This window comes from Archocentrus centrarchus, unplaced genomic scaffold (assembly GCF_007364275.1).
Source record: "Archocentrus centrarchus isolate MPI-CPG fArcCen1 unplaced genomic scaffold, fArcCen1 scaffold_36_ctg1, whole genome shotgun sequence".
In the NCBI taxonomy this organism is placed as follows: Eukaryota; Metazoa; Chordata; class Actinopteri; order Cichliformes; family Cichlidae; genus Archocentrus; species Archocentrus centrarchus.
The window spans coordinates 362,009-375,405 of record NW_022060263.1 but is presented as its reverse complement, the minus strand read 5'-3'; the positions used below and the strand labels follow the sequence as shown (position 1 = coordinate 375,405).

The following is a 13,397-nucleotide window of genomic DNA, read 5'->3' as shown; positions in this document are numbered from 1 at the left end:
CCCTTTTCTCCCCTCCTGCTTTTTAAGATAAGCGTCACGGCGAGAGAGTAATGCAATTATTGATTTGGGATTTAGTGCGCACAGCAGTAATATAAACATTTTGATCCAAGTGAATTTAGTGCTGAGTGCTGCTGTTTATGTCTACTGTGTGGATGCACATTGGAGCTCTTGAATGCTGATTCAGCATTCCCAGTATTGAGATCCAGGTACTGTAAACAATACTGTCCTATAGTAAAGAAGTGGAAATCAGTTTAGTTTATTAGCAGATCAAAGTGAAATTAATCTTTTTGATTGAATAACTATTCTAGGCATGTGTTCTAGTTGCTGCAAGTGTCAAATAGCATCAGATTAGAATCAAGTACATTTTCTGCTTCACAAAATTACTCCACGCACATTCCCACGACAATGTGGCACTTCATTCAGTGGTTTTTAGTGACACATTATGTGTGCTGAACAACTTGCACATATTTAACATATTTCCCCAGCAGATACTGTATAATGCACTTAAAACATGTTGTAAATGGAAGAATCAATGAAAAGTGGTGCCTCCAGCTGATTTTAAACAAAACTTGGAACATAAGTTTCTCCCAACCAGGTTATGTGTTCAGCATAAGTTACCACGGTGATTTAACCAGGTAAAAAGAGAGCCACGATCGTGATGCAGAAAACTTTGACTTTAAGCTCTCCGTAGCTTTTCAAAGATTAACACATTAATCTTTGTAGTACACTCTTCTGGAATCGACCTGCGAAAACTCTAAATAAGCACACAAAAGCCACATACCTCACATTACTTCCCCCTCCGGTATACCTGCACACAATAGTTAGCATTCAGTACATATGCTTCTTTGGATTTAGGCAGATGTATCCAGTCAAGTGTCCCCTGCACTCACATAGACTTGTTTTTATTTCTCAGCAGATTCATTATATGACTTGTCCAGAGGTATTTTGAAAAGGTGAGTCTGTATCATAAGCATGTTAAAGATGTTCAACAGTTACACTTGTCATAGCTGTGATGTTTCTGTGAAAATCCTGAAAGATCCATGATGCCATACATCATGAAGGGCTGCACAAAAATGAGGCACATTACTGGTGTGCGTGTTGGAGAGCAGGTTGCAAATCTCAAAAATTACAATGCTTTCAAATGTCTTGTTTTATCATCACCATCAGCATTCATCACAGGGCAGGGACTGTTTATGAAAAGTACAAAGTAAATTTAGCCATGATTATGGAGTATAAGTTCTTCCCTCTGTGTGGTACTTCAGGATTACTCATTCTGTAAAGTGCTTGTCCCTGCAGCTCCCTGTTTCAGCTATTGTTTCTCACTTCCTGTTTTATTTTGGTAGTCATTTGTCTCCTGTGTCCTGCATTTAGATTCGCTTCCTTCCTTTTGCATCATTGTCATTTTTAGTTTCAGCCATGTCTTGCTCCCCAGCTGTGTCAGCTTCCTATAATTACCTTGTGAGTGTTTATTACCAATTTCCTCTTGTGGTTTGTTTTCAGATGGTCTGTTGACCCACACCTGTGGGCTCCCTGTTCCCTGTAGAAGCTTGGATTTTTGCAGTTTCTTTACCCTCTGTGGTCTTTGCTTTACTGTATCGCAGACTTATGCATAAAACCTAAATAAAGTTTAGTTTTCAGTTTAACCTGCTGGTTTCTGAGTATAGCATATGCATTCCTATCATGCCACACTTCGTGACAGGTCACAGATGCATATGCAAATGCAAAAAAGCTGTTACACAATAAAATGCACAATCAGTACAGGGATTACTAATTTTTAATGATTAAATATTTATAAACTTTGGGATACCATTTAACCTTTTTGGACATATGCACTACTCTGGTACAGAAAGAACAGGAAGACCCCCTCCCACAACATTTAATTACTGCTTAGTTTTCTATTTAATTAGATGCCTTTTCAAGAGAAATCGCAGGAAAAAGGGAGAACACTTCCAACAGGTGGCCGGAGGTTGATCTTTCCATGATAGCAAAATTGTGTGAATTTGCTCACATCTGAGAAGAGAATGGGACACCAGAGGCAGACCTGCCAGTTCTGGTATGCTCTGGGCAATGCCAATCAATCTGCATGGTGTTGGGCTATGAGCACAGGTTCCTCTAAAGGATATTGGGACCTCATGCCATCATGATGCAGTTTGGTAAGAAATATGTATGTGAGTAGCCTGCTGGTGGCCATTTTGTGGGACTGGGAGTAATTGTTCTGTTCATCTTTGCACTGGTCCAGCAGGGTTGAAGCCCTTCCAGCTCTACTAATGTAACAGCCGTCTCCTGCTATCTCCACCACCGTTCTTGAGACTGTGCTGGGAGCCAGAGTAAACCTTCTTACAGTGTCACCTGTGGATGTGGCATTCAGGAGCAGCTGGACTGCCCGTGCAACCTGAATGGACTGCTTGTACTGACAAGGACACTAGCAAAAAGCAAAACCAGAAAAAAAATCAGGATATATAAGGAGAGAGAGCAACTGTTTCATTCTGTTTCACTGTTAACTGAACTGTACCTGTTGTCATGTGCACCTGGAAATGCAACTTTGCTGTCTGCAAGTAGCCAAATGTGTTGAGGTGTCTGCAGCATCAGGGGGATGTGCCCTGTGCAGTGCGATTCTAATTTTAGGGTACCCTTAATTTCACTGCTAGATGTTTTCAATTTTTGTTCTTTTGTTTTTATGGCTCATTAAAGTCATTTGGCAAAGAACTTTCATTTCTATAACAACTGTTAGAAACTGGAAACAAGTTTAAGTTTTGTCATCACCAATGTTGTTTTCTGTGGTGGTCTGTTTAACAGAGTTAAATGCTGAGACACAGAAGGTTGTGTGTCATTGTCTAAGAGGTGTCATTATAAAACTACATCTCATCCTTCTATAATTTATGTCGTGTCAACCACAGTGTCAGAGGACAAATATTTCCTTTTAGTTTAAGTAGGTGAAATGAAGTGATGATGTAACAGGTTTTATTATTTCAAGGACAAATAGAGTACATCAAAATTTAGTGACACATGTAGTGATGGATTACAGCCGTATTATTAGATTATTCAACAAAGTAAATATTTTAAGTGCATCTCCATATCATTAAATATACATGATTTTATGTGCAATAATGCTCCATCAATTTATACTTGATAAGATCTATAACCAACAGTATTACAATTTCAATAAGATTTTAAGGATATGTTTTAAAAGGTAAATCCATTATCTGTCTCAGAATACCTTTAAAACAGTAAAGATGTATTAAATATACAAGATTTTTATGTAAAATTACTCATAAATATTTCACACATTTCATACACAATGTGTGTTTTCATATAAAATTACATAATAAAGCCAAATTAATAACAATTTGACAAATTTATGCCTGATTAATTGGTTACAGCAGTTTTTAACAGTATTATTAAATATTGTCATTATTTTACACATGAAAATGTTTTTTATCTAACAAAAAAAATCCATAAACAAACATACACAAGATTTCATGTAAATTAAAAGCTACAAAACAGTATTTTAATCTAATGTCTCGTAAAAAATATAGCAGTTCTCAGTATTCTAATATTATTCTGTCAGTATTCTAATTACAAACAAATTTTCTGTCATTTCTTTGCAGTAATTTTCTGACACCCCACCAGCTGGAACATTACTTTTGTTTGCTTTTTGTTTTTTTAACTCTGCAGGGCCTAAAATGTAACCTTTTATAATCTTCAGGAAGCTTACCTTACTAGGAAGCTTACTAGGAGGAGAATTTAAAAAGTATGTCCCAAATATGAAAGCTTGTTTCTGTCGCAAAAATAGATAAATAAAAAAAATTGCTATCCATAATGCTAAATTTTGAGTCCATCCATTCGCTTCTGCTGATCCTCTTCAGGGTCGTGCGGGGGGGTACAGGTACACCCTGAAAAGGTCGCTAGCCTGTTGCAGGGCCAAAAGAGAGACACAAACAACCTTTCACACTCACACCTATGGGCAATTTAGAGATTCCAGTTAACCTAACCCCAGTAAGTGCATGTCTTTGGACTGTGGGAGGAAACCAGAGTACCCGGTAAAAACCCACGCAGACATGAGGAGAACATGCAAACTCCACACAGAGAGAGGGAGAGGCCTGGCCCAAGGTGGAATCAAACCCAGACCTTCCAGATGTTATTCTAACAGCAAGGCAGCAGTGCTAACCACTGCGCCACAGTGCTGCCCCCCCCCCAAAAAAAATGAGTTAATATATCAAAATAGAGTTTTTGAGAGGATAAGTCAAAATTTTAATTTCCAGATCTCAAAATGTTGAGTTAATAACTCAAAATTTCAATTTAGCTCTGACAGTCAAGAAACTCTGTGAAGGTACGTCATCTCCTTGTTACCCTTCAGCTGGAGGCTGAAGGCATCAGCTGTCCAACCGTTCAACATGAAAACATTTAATGCAGCTCTTATTCACTAGAAGGCATTTAAAATCCTGATGACAATTTGTTCACGTTTTCTACGCCCTGCTAGATGCTGTCACTACCCAATTTTGAGTGCGTATGCATTGGCATCTATCTGCTTCTGGGAGTTACTTCTTTCACAGAGCTTCGTGATTTGCATTTTTTGCTAATGGATAGCAAAAAAAATATATATATATATACTGTATATATTTCCAGTGGCAGAATCAAGCTTCCATACCTAAACAATCCTCGGATAGATTAACAAATAACCTTCCTGTCCAAGGCATCAATGATGTCACTTGTTGCCAACATAACTGCTATAATGATACTATGATGCAATCTAAAGCCAAACTAAGTTTCACTTAAGATATTCCTGTCAGCCAAGTATTGTTTCACTTGAGAGATTAAGATTCAGTTTAATTCAGTTCAATTTATAAATCAGCACCTCAAGGCACTTTATATTGTAAGGAAAAGACTCTTCAATAATACAGAGGAACATCCAGCAATCAGATGACCCCCTATGAGCAGCACTTGGCGACAGTGGGAAGGAAAAACTCCCTTTGAACAGGAAGAAACCTCCATCAGAACCAGGCTCAGGGAGGGGGGGTCATCTGCTGAGACTGGTTGGGCTGAGGGGAGAGAGAGAGGACAAAATACAAAAGTGACACTATGGGAGGGAACCAGAGTTTAATAATAAATAGTAGTTAAAAGCAGAGTGGAATATAAACATCCAGTGAAGAAGAAAAACCCAGGCAGTCTAGGCCTGTTGCAGCATAATTAAGGAAGGGTTCAGAATCCCTGATGATTCAGAATACCAGGTGATTCCCACCTGCTTTAAAAAGTCCATCATAGTCCCTGTCCCAAAGAAACCACACCCCAGCAGCCCCAATGACTTCAGGCCCATAGCGCTCACCTCTGTGGTGATGAAGTGTTTTGAGAGACTCATCAAGACATTCATCACCTCCTCACTGCCCACCACCCTCGACCCACTACAGTTTGCATACCGGCCAGACAGATCCACAGATGACGCCATATCCTTCCTCCTCCACAAGACCCTTTCACACATAGACACTGGTAAGGGGAACTATGTGAGAGTGCTGTTTGTAGATTACAGCTCAGCATTCAACACCATAGTTCCCTCCAGGCTGGTCTCTAAGCTGCTGGACCTGGGCCTGGGCCCATCCCTGTGCAGGTGGGTTCACAGCTTCCTGACCAGCAGACCACAGGTGGTACGAGTGGGTCACCTTACCTCATCCTCCCTCACCCTCAACACTGGATCCCCCCAAGGCTGTGTGCTCAGCCCTCTGCTGTACTCACTGTACACCCATGACTGCGAGGCCACGTCAGAGTCCAACGTCATCATCAAGTTTGCTGACGACACTGCTGTTGTGGGACTAATCTCTCACAATGAGGAGACAGCCTACAGGAGAGAGGTCTCCCGCCTGGAGAACTGGTGCCAGGAGAACCACCTCCTGCTCAACGTCAGCAAAACGAAGGAACTGATCGTGGACTTCAGCAGGAAGCAGCAGAGGGACTACCATCCACTTGTCATCAGTGGTGCTGAGGTGGAAAGAGTGGACACTTTCAAATACCTGGGAGTGACCATCTCACAGGACCTGTCCTGGACTCATCACATAAACATCACTGTGAAGAAGGCCAGACAGCGTCTCTACCTCCTCAGGCGGCTGAGAGACTTCAAGCTCCCACTCAAGGTGCTCAGGAACTTTTACACCTGCACCATCGAGAGCATCATGCGTGGGAGCATCACCACCTGGATGGGAAACTGCACCAAGCAGGACTTCATGGCCCTAAAAAGGGTGGTTCGTTCAGCTGAACGGACCATCAGAACCACCCTCCCCAACCTGCAGGACATTTACACCAAGCAGTGCAGGCTGAGGGCCATGAAGATCCTAAAACAGCCCAGCCACCCCGGACACTCTCTCTTCTCCCTGCTCCCATCAGGCCGGCGTTACCGCTGCCTGAGGGCTAAGACTGAAAGGTTGAAGAAGAGTTTTTACCCACAAGCCATCCGTCTGCTCAACTCTGAGCCCTAACTGGACCATTATTGCACAGTGTAAATATTATAATTTATAAAGTGTGTATAGTGTATAGTATATAGAGTATAGTGTATAGTGTGAATTACTTTTTTTTATTTTTATTCTTCTTATTTATATGTGTGTGTATATATGGTTGCAGGTACAAAATACATTTCACTGTGCATTGTACTGTGTATAACTGTGCATGTGACAAATAAACACTATCTTATCTTATCTAGAATCACCTGATCCAGCCCTAACTATAAGCTTGATCATAAAGGAAAGTTTTAAGCCTAATCTTAAAAATAGAGAGGGTGTCTGTCTGCTGAATCCAAGCCAGCAGTCTGAGAGCAAAGTGCTCTATTGGGGTGCTATGGGACTATAAGGTCTTTGAGATAAGATGGGGCCTGATTATTAAGAACCTGGGTGTGATCCTGGATAGCACACAGGTCATGCTGAACTGATTGGTGGAAGAGTGATGGTCTGGGGAGGCATACCTATGGTGGGAAGCAGAGACCTCTACAGGCTAGACAACAGCACCTGAGCTATCGGGATGAAATCCTTGGCCCATTGTCAGACCTTATGCTGGTGCAGTGGGTCCTGGGATCCTTCTGGTGCACAACAATTCCCTGGTGTAGATCTGGGAGGAGATCCCCCAGCACACCAACTGTTGTGTCATTGGGAGCATGCCTTGATGTTGTCATCCATGCAAATGAGTGCATGGGGGTACAAACTATGAGTTCCATTTTGCGTTGCTTCAATAAAGTTTCAGCAAAATGGACTAGCTGCAGCATCATTTTTTACTGCCTTTGTATTCAACCTTCTCATAGGTTGATCATTTTTAATTCCATCAAATGATGTGGCATCCTGTCAAACACATTACCCAGTCCATATGAGTATACATATCCAGCATGATTTTTTCCCCACTGAGATCTGATGTGTTTTCATAGTCTTCTAATTTTTTTTGAGCTGTGTATATGAGTCTAACCCCTGACCCACATACAGCCTCAGTGTAACCCTCCATTTCTCCTCTGCGTGCTGATTGGACGCCAGGACTCACTAGGGAACGCGCTGGCGTGAACCCGCTTAGCCCGTGTTTCCAGGAGAATCTCCTACGTGCCCGCGCACGTTTCCCACGTTCTTCCCTGTTGTCCCGCGCTACATTGAACGTGAATCCTATCAGGCGCGCAACCGTCAGAAATTTGTGTCTGGCGTGCCCGCCAGTGGAATGCGCGCACACGCTGTCTTGTAGCTGTCCTGTCCAACCTAACCGGAGAATACTGCTATTGAAAAAATGGAAACACTTGAAGCTTTTGCTGCGTTTATTTTAACTTATTTTTTGTGTTTTGATTGTTGATTTATGAAGTGGAGAACAGATGGGGAGGATTCATGTGCAAACTGCGCCTCTTCTCTCATAAGCGCATCCACCTTATACTCAGGATAAAAACTCAGCGTTGCTTTCTCACTCGGAACAAGTTCTTGTTAGTGTAAGGCTGAGTGGATAATTCACGTTTGCTTATTTCTCCAAGTTGTTCTCCTTCTTTAGCAGCTCGGATCCCCCTGCCTCACTCCTTCATTTTTTGCAGATTTCAATTTTGCGGTTTGTGTTTCTGCAGTTTGGCGGTAATTGTTTTTTTTCCTATTCTGAACACCGTCTGTGTTAATGTGGAGAATAACAGCAGGATATTAGTAGATGTAGCGGAGAAAGACTTGTGTGCTTTTGACGGATTCACGAGAGGCTTACATAAGAGAAACAGTCATGTATGCAGGACGCAAGAGGAGAAAACCAGTTCAAAGAATGTAAGTTGTCCTGATTTCATCCCTGATTTTTCACTTTTAAAGTGTCACTTTGCGACATTGTAAAATGCACCTGCGCAGCGGTTTCCAAACGCCAAACCCGCACATTAAAGGCGCGATTTTGTTTAGCAATCAAGAAAAAGATTTTACTTAAAAATCTGTTTCTTTCTCATCCGAAATTCATCGAAAAACAATCAGCTGTAAATATTTTTACTGATGATTATGAATTATGTCGGTGGAAATGTTCAGTGCGGATTATCGCGGGCCTGTAGCTGCGGCCTCATTCTTCTAGTGTTTTTCTTTTTCGATTTATTGTGCTGTTGTTAACACGATTTTACACATTAACGACAACACCATGCTTCTGGGGACTATTGTCGGTTAATTATTTTATTATTCCAACATTTTCCGGCCTGTGGGGCCTTCAGGTTGCGTGTTAGGCCATTTTCTCTCAAAACGCCCTTCAGAGAAACAACTGCCGTGGGCCGTATTTTTTCTTGTGAGGATATTTAATGTCTAAAGCTGTTCGTTGCTTTATAGCAAAATCCTGCATCTCTTAGTTTCGAATCAGTATATAAAAAATTACTTTGATACGAGGCCCTTTTTTTATTTTTATTATTATTATTTTTTTAATCACATTAACACTCAGACACCCACAAACCTTTTTTTCCTCTCCAGTAAAAAAAAGCCTTACAATAAATTCCAACCACCTAATGACATCACAGTCACAGTGCAGCTTTAAACTGATTCAAGTTCCTCTCATTAAATGTAAAAATGTAGAAAAACTGCAAACAGGTAATCTGCATCCAAAGCAGGCCTTTGTTCTGCTCTGATGTGATCAGATATGAGGACCTCTGGAAAAGCATCAAACTGTAGCTGCGAAATAATCATTTAAAAACAAAAAAGCCATGAGTCTATGTGTATTTCAGAAATCATTATAGCTACACGGTATTCTTCACTAGTACAGTCTTGTGAAGAAGTATTTTGCCTCTTCTTGATTTTTTTAGTTTGTTGCATATTTGTCACACATGTTTCAGATCATCAAACTAATTTTAACATTAAACAAAGATAACCTGAGTAAATACAAAACTAATTTTTATGGGATGATTTCATTTATTAAGGGGGAAAGCTTTCCAAACTCACCAAAGCATTAGAAATGGTTTGTAAACTTTCCAGACTGATAGCTGTCAATAACTTTGTCAATGACTCAGCTGTTTTTTTGTGGCATGTTGCTTTTCTTTGTTAACAATTTTTCAAATATATATATATATATATATATGTATATATATATATATATTTTTTTTTTTTTTTTTTTTTTTTATCTGAAACGTGTGACAAATGTGCAAACTGTTTTTGTAAAGTTTTAAAATTGTAATTAAGTCAGTAATTAATTTTTCAATAAAATGCACTGCAGTGTCCAGTGAGGTGATGCCAGCATTACTATAGAGGAGTGAAATTTTAGAATAAGTATTACAAGTATTTTTTTTTTTATCTCAATAACTTGTTAGAAACATAATGAGTAAAATAACATTGTTATTCTAAAAATTTGTCTGATGGTTTTGTACCATTGTATAGATCAACTGTGATCCCAATTCAATTCAATTCAATTCAATTCAATTCATTTCAATTCAATTTCATTTATATAGCACCAAATCACAACAGTCACCTGAAGGTGCTTTATATTGCAAGGTAAAGACCCTACAATATTTACAAAGAAACCCCAACAGTCCAAATGACCCCCTGTGAGCAGCACTTGGTGACAGTGGGAAGGAAAAACTCCCTTTAACAGGAAGAAACCTGCAGCAGAACCAGGCTCAGGGAGGGGGGGTCATCTGCTGAGACCTGTTATTTATAAGAAGACATACTTTTGAAATTGCACTTCTTAAAAGATATCTCAGGCTGTTCATCATCTGTGTAGTACATTGATTGCTCATTAAATGAGAATGTTTACATTAAAAAAAGGTAGGTTAGTATGCAGTGGTTTTGCTGGTCAGGCCCAAGAACTGAAATGAACTCCTGTATCCACATCGCCAACTTGTGGCCTAGCAATGGGAACTACAGCGTTTTCAGCGTCTCCATTTCCGTGTAAACAGAGATCATTTCTGAAACGTTTCCATCTGAACGCACTACTTTTCAAAAGCAAAACCAGCAAAATGACAGCGTTTCCACTGAAAACGTTCTTGTGTAAACAGGGCCTCAGTTCCGGTTTCTCTCAGTTTAAAGATTTCCTGCATTCCTGTGCTTATTGTGTTCCAGGCTCTTTGACCCAGAGAACCGGACATGTAATGACTCCATGCAGAGATCTCCCAAGTAATATCTGAAATTTCCAGATTGAGCAAGACTGACTGTTTATCTGATTGCTGATGCACTCTAGGAACTTCACCAGTGCATTAATTTAAGTGAAAGGTTTAGCTGTGTCTATTGACTGAGAGGGACAGGGGGGGAAAAAAAGGACAAGCCTAACAGGTCAAGCACAGTGACCTGTCATCTCTGATGTGCAGGATAAACAGATCACCATCCATCCATATTTGTGTTCAGTGACTGTGTGTGTGTGTGTGTGTGTGTGTGTGTGTGTGTGTGTGTGTGTGTGTGTGTGTGTGTGTGTGTGTGTGTGTGTGTGCGTGTGCGCATATGTTTGGAACAGTCATGGTAGTTGTGCTGCACAGTGTCCACTCAGACTGCTGCTGTTAGTGTGGAAAGAAAACAAGAGCGCCTGTCACACTTTAGCTTTGATTTGGAATTTAAAATGAAGGAATAGCTTCTATTCCAAATGTGGGCTGACAGGGAAGCTCACCCAGCATTGAAATTCAGGGCATGTGACTCTTTTAATGCAAGCTACGGCATATGTTGACATTTTCTGATGTTGTTGTAAACACAGCAATTTTTTTCATAAAAAAGTTAGCGCAATAATTATATGTATTTCACATGGTACAAATGGACTTCATTATGACAGTACACTGTAGAAAATCTGTCTACATTTGTCTGTGTGTTTTACATAACAATATATGAGTAGCAATGTATACAGTAGATGAGTGGTCAGCTGAATTTGGGCACTGAAGTGTTCTTTACCTTGAGCTCTTGTGTACTTCTAACCAATAAAACACATCTTAATATATGCCTTCCTGGGCAGTATTATTAGAAAGTATTTGATATGCTAAATGGACTAACGCTTTTCTACTCAGAACACTCAAATCGCTTATACAACATGTTTACATTTACCCATTCACACCCATTCATACAAGCACTTCCATGATTAACTAAGCTAAATGCTTTTATTATCTAACATTCACACTCCAACGCTTGCATCAGAGAGCAACTTGGGGTTAAGTATCTTGCCCAAGGATACATTGGCATGCAGCCTGAAGTAGCCAGGAATCAAACTGCTGACCTTCCAATCAGTAGGTGACCTGCTCTACCTCCTGAGCTACAGCCACCCCCAATTTTCATTATTATTCATATATTTTCATTATTATGCAGATGATACCCAGCTTTATCTATTCATGAAGCCAGATGACACACTAGTTAAATTGCAGGAATGTCTTAAAGACATAATTTCCTGCTTCTAAATTCAGATAAAATTGAAATTCTTGTTCTCGGCCCCACAAATCTTAGAAACATGGTGTCAAACCAGATACTTACTCTGGATGGCATTACTTTGGCCTCCAGTAACACTGTGAGAAATCTTGGAGTCATTTTTGACCAGGATATGTCCTTCAATGCACATATTAAACAAATATTGTGCAAATGTAAAACAGCAGTCCTACATATTTGTTTAATCTGTGCATTGAATGCTGTTTTGCATTTGTGCAATATTTCTAAAATTAGAAACATCCTTTCTCAGACTGATGCTGCAAAGCTAATTCATGCATTTATTACTTCTAGGCTGGACTATTGTAATTCATTATTATCAGGCTGTCCTAAAAGCTCCCTGAAAAGCCTTCAGCTGATCCAAAATGCTGCAGCTAGAGTACTGACAGGGACTAGAAAGAGAGAGCAGATTTCTCCCATATTGGCTTCTCTTCATTGGCTCCCTGTTAAATCTAGAATAGAATTTAAAATTCTTCTCCTCACATACAAGGTCTTGAATAATCAGGCCCCATCTTATCTCAAAGACCTCATAGTACCATATCACCCCAACAGAGCACTTCGCTCTCAGACTGCTGGCTTACTTGTGGTTCCTAGGATACTTAAGAGTAGAATGGGAGGCAGAGCCTTCAACTTTCAGGCCCCTCTTCTGTGGAACCAGCTTCCAGCTTGGATTCAGGAGACAGACACCCTCTCTATTTTTAAGATTAGGCTTAAAACTTTCCTTTATGATCAAGCTTATAGTTAAACTTATACGCTGGATTAGGTGACCCTGAAGTATCACTTAGTTATGTTGCCTAGGCTGCTGGGGGAGGGGGGGTTCTCATGATGCCCTGAGTGTTTCTTTTTCATTCACCTTTTTTCACTGTTTAATCATTAGTTATTATTAATCTCTGTCTCTCTCCCCCTCACAGCAGATGACCCCCCTCCCTGAGCCACTGTCACCAAGTGCTGCTCATAGGGGGTCATTTTGACAGTTGGGTTTTCTTTGTAATTATTGTAGGGTCTTTACCTACAGTATAAAGAGCCTTTGGGCGACTGTTTGTTGTCATTTGGTGCTATATAAAATTGAACTGAATTGAACTGAATTTTACAGGCATGAGGAATTAAGGATGGGTCTGTCTAAATTGGTATCGCATTCTTTCTTTGCATCTGGTTAATTATCCAGATTATACTGAGATCTCTTTCAGCGTCTAAAACTACCAATTCAATAGACACAGACCTCCTTACAAGACCAAAATCAATGAATGGAGTGAATCGGGGTGGCACTGCAGCAGATCTGCATGAAGGTTGTTGTGGAAAAATAAGTTGAGCCCTGAAACCAAACTGATTTTATGATACTTTATTGAAAGTAAGAATATAACCTTTGCAAAGGGAGCAATGCAGCACGAACAGTCTTCACACCAGCATTGCCCAAATACCAAAATAACCACAGTCCCTTTATAGTCATTGTGTTGATACAGTCTTGTTCTGTTAGCTATGGGGAGTTCAGTTTCCCACCACCATGTAACTTCAGCCTGATAATAAGTGCGTCATGGCCTTGGACACAACCTAGAAAGAAATTTGTTTTCT

The 13,397-nt window shown here is 40.2% G+C and overlaps 1 protein-coding gene across 1 annotated transcript in view; it reads left to right on the top strand.

Annotated features, from left to right (window-relative positions):
• The first annotated feature begins 7,685 nt into the window (after positions 1 to 7,685).
• Positions 7,686 to 13,397, top strand: part of LOC115776662 (aryl hydrocarbon receptor-like) — a 61,951-nt gene continuing 56,239 nt past the window's right edge. The window contains exon 1 of the mRNA XM_030724384.1: positions 7,686 to 8,246. Coding sequence (XP_030580244.1) covers positions 8,206 to 8,246 — 41 coding nt within the window. The 5' untranslated portion in view covers positions 7,686 to 8,205. The remainder of the gene's footprint in view (positions 8,247 to 13,397) is intronic.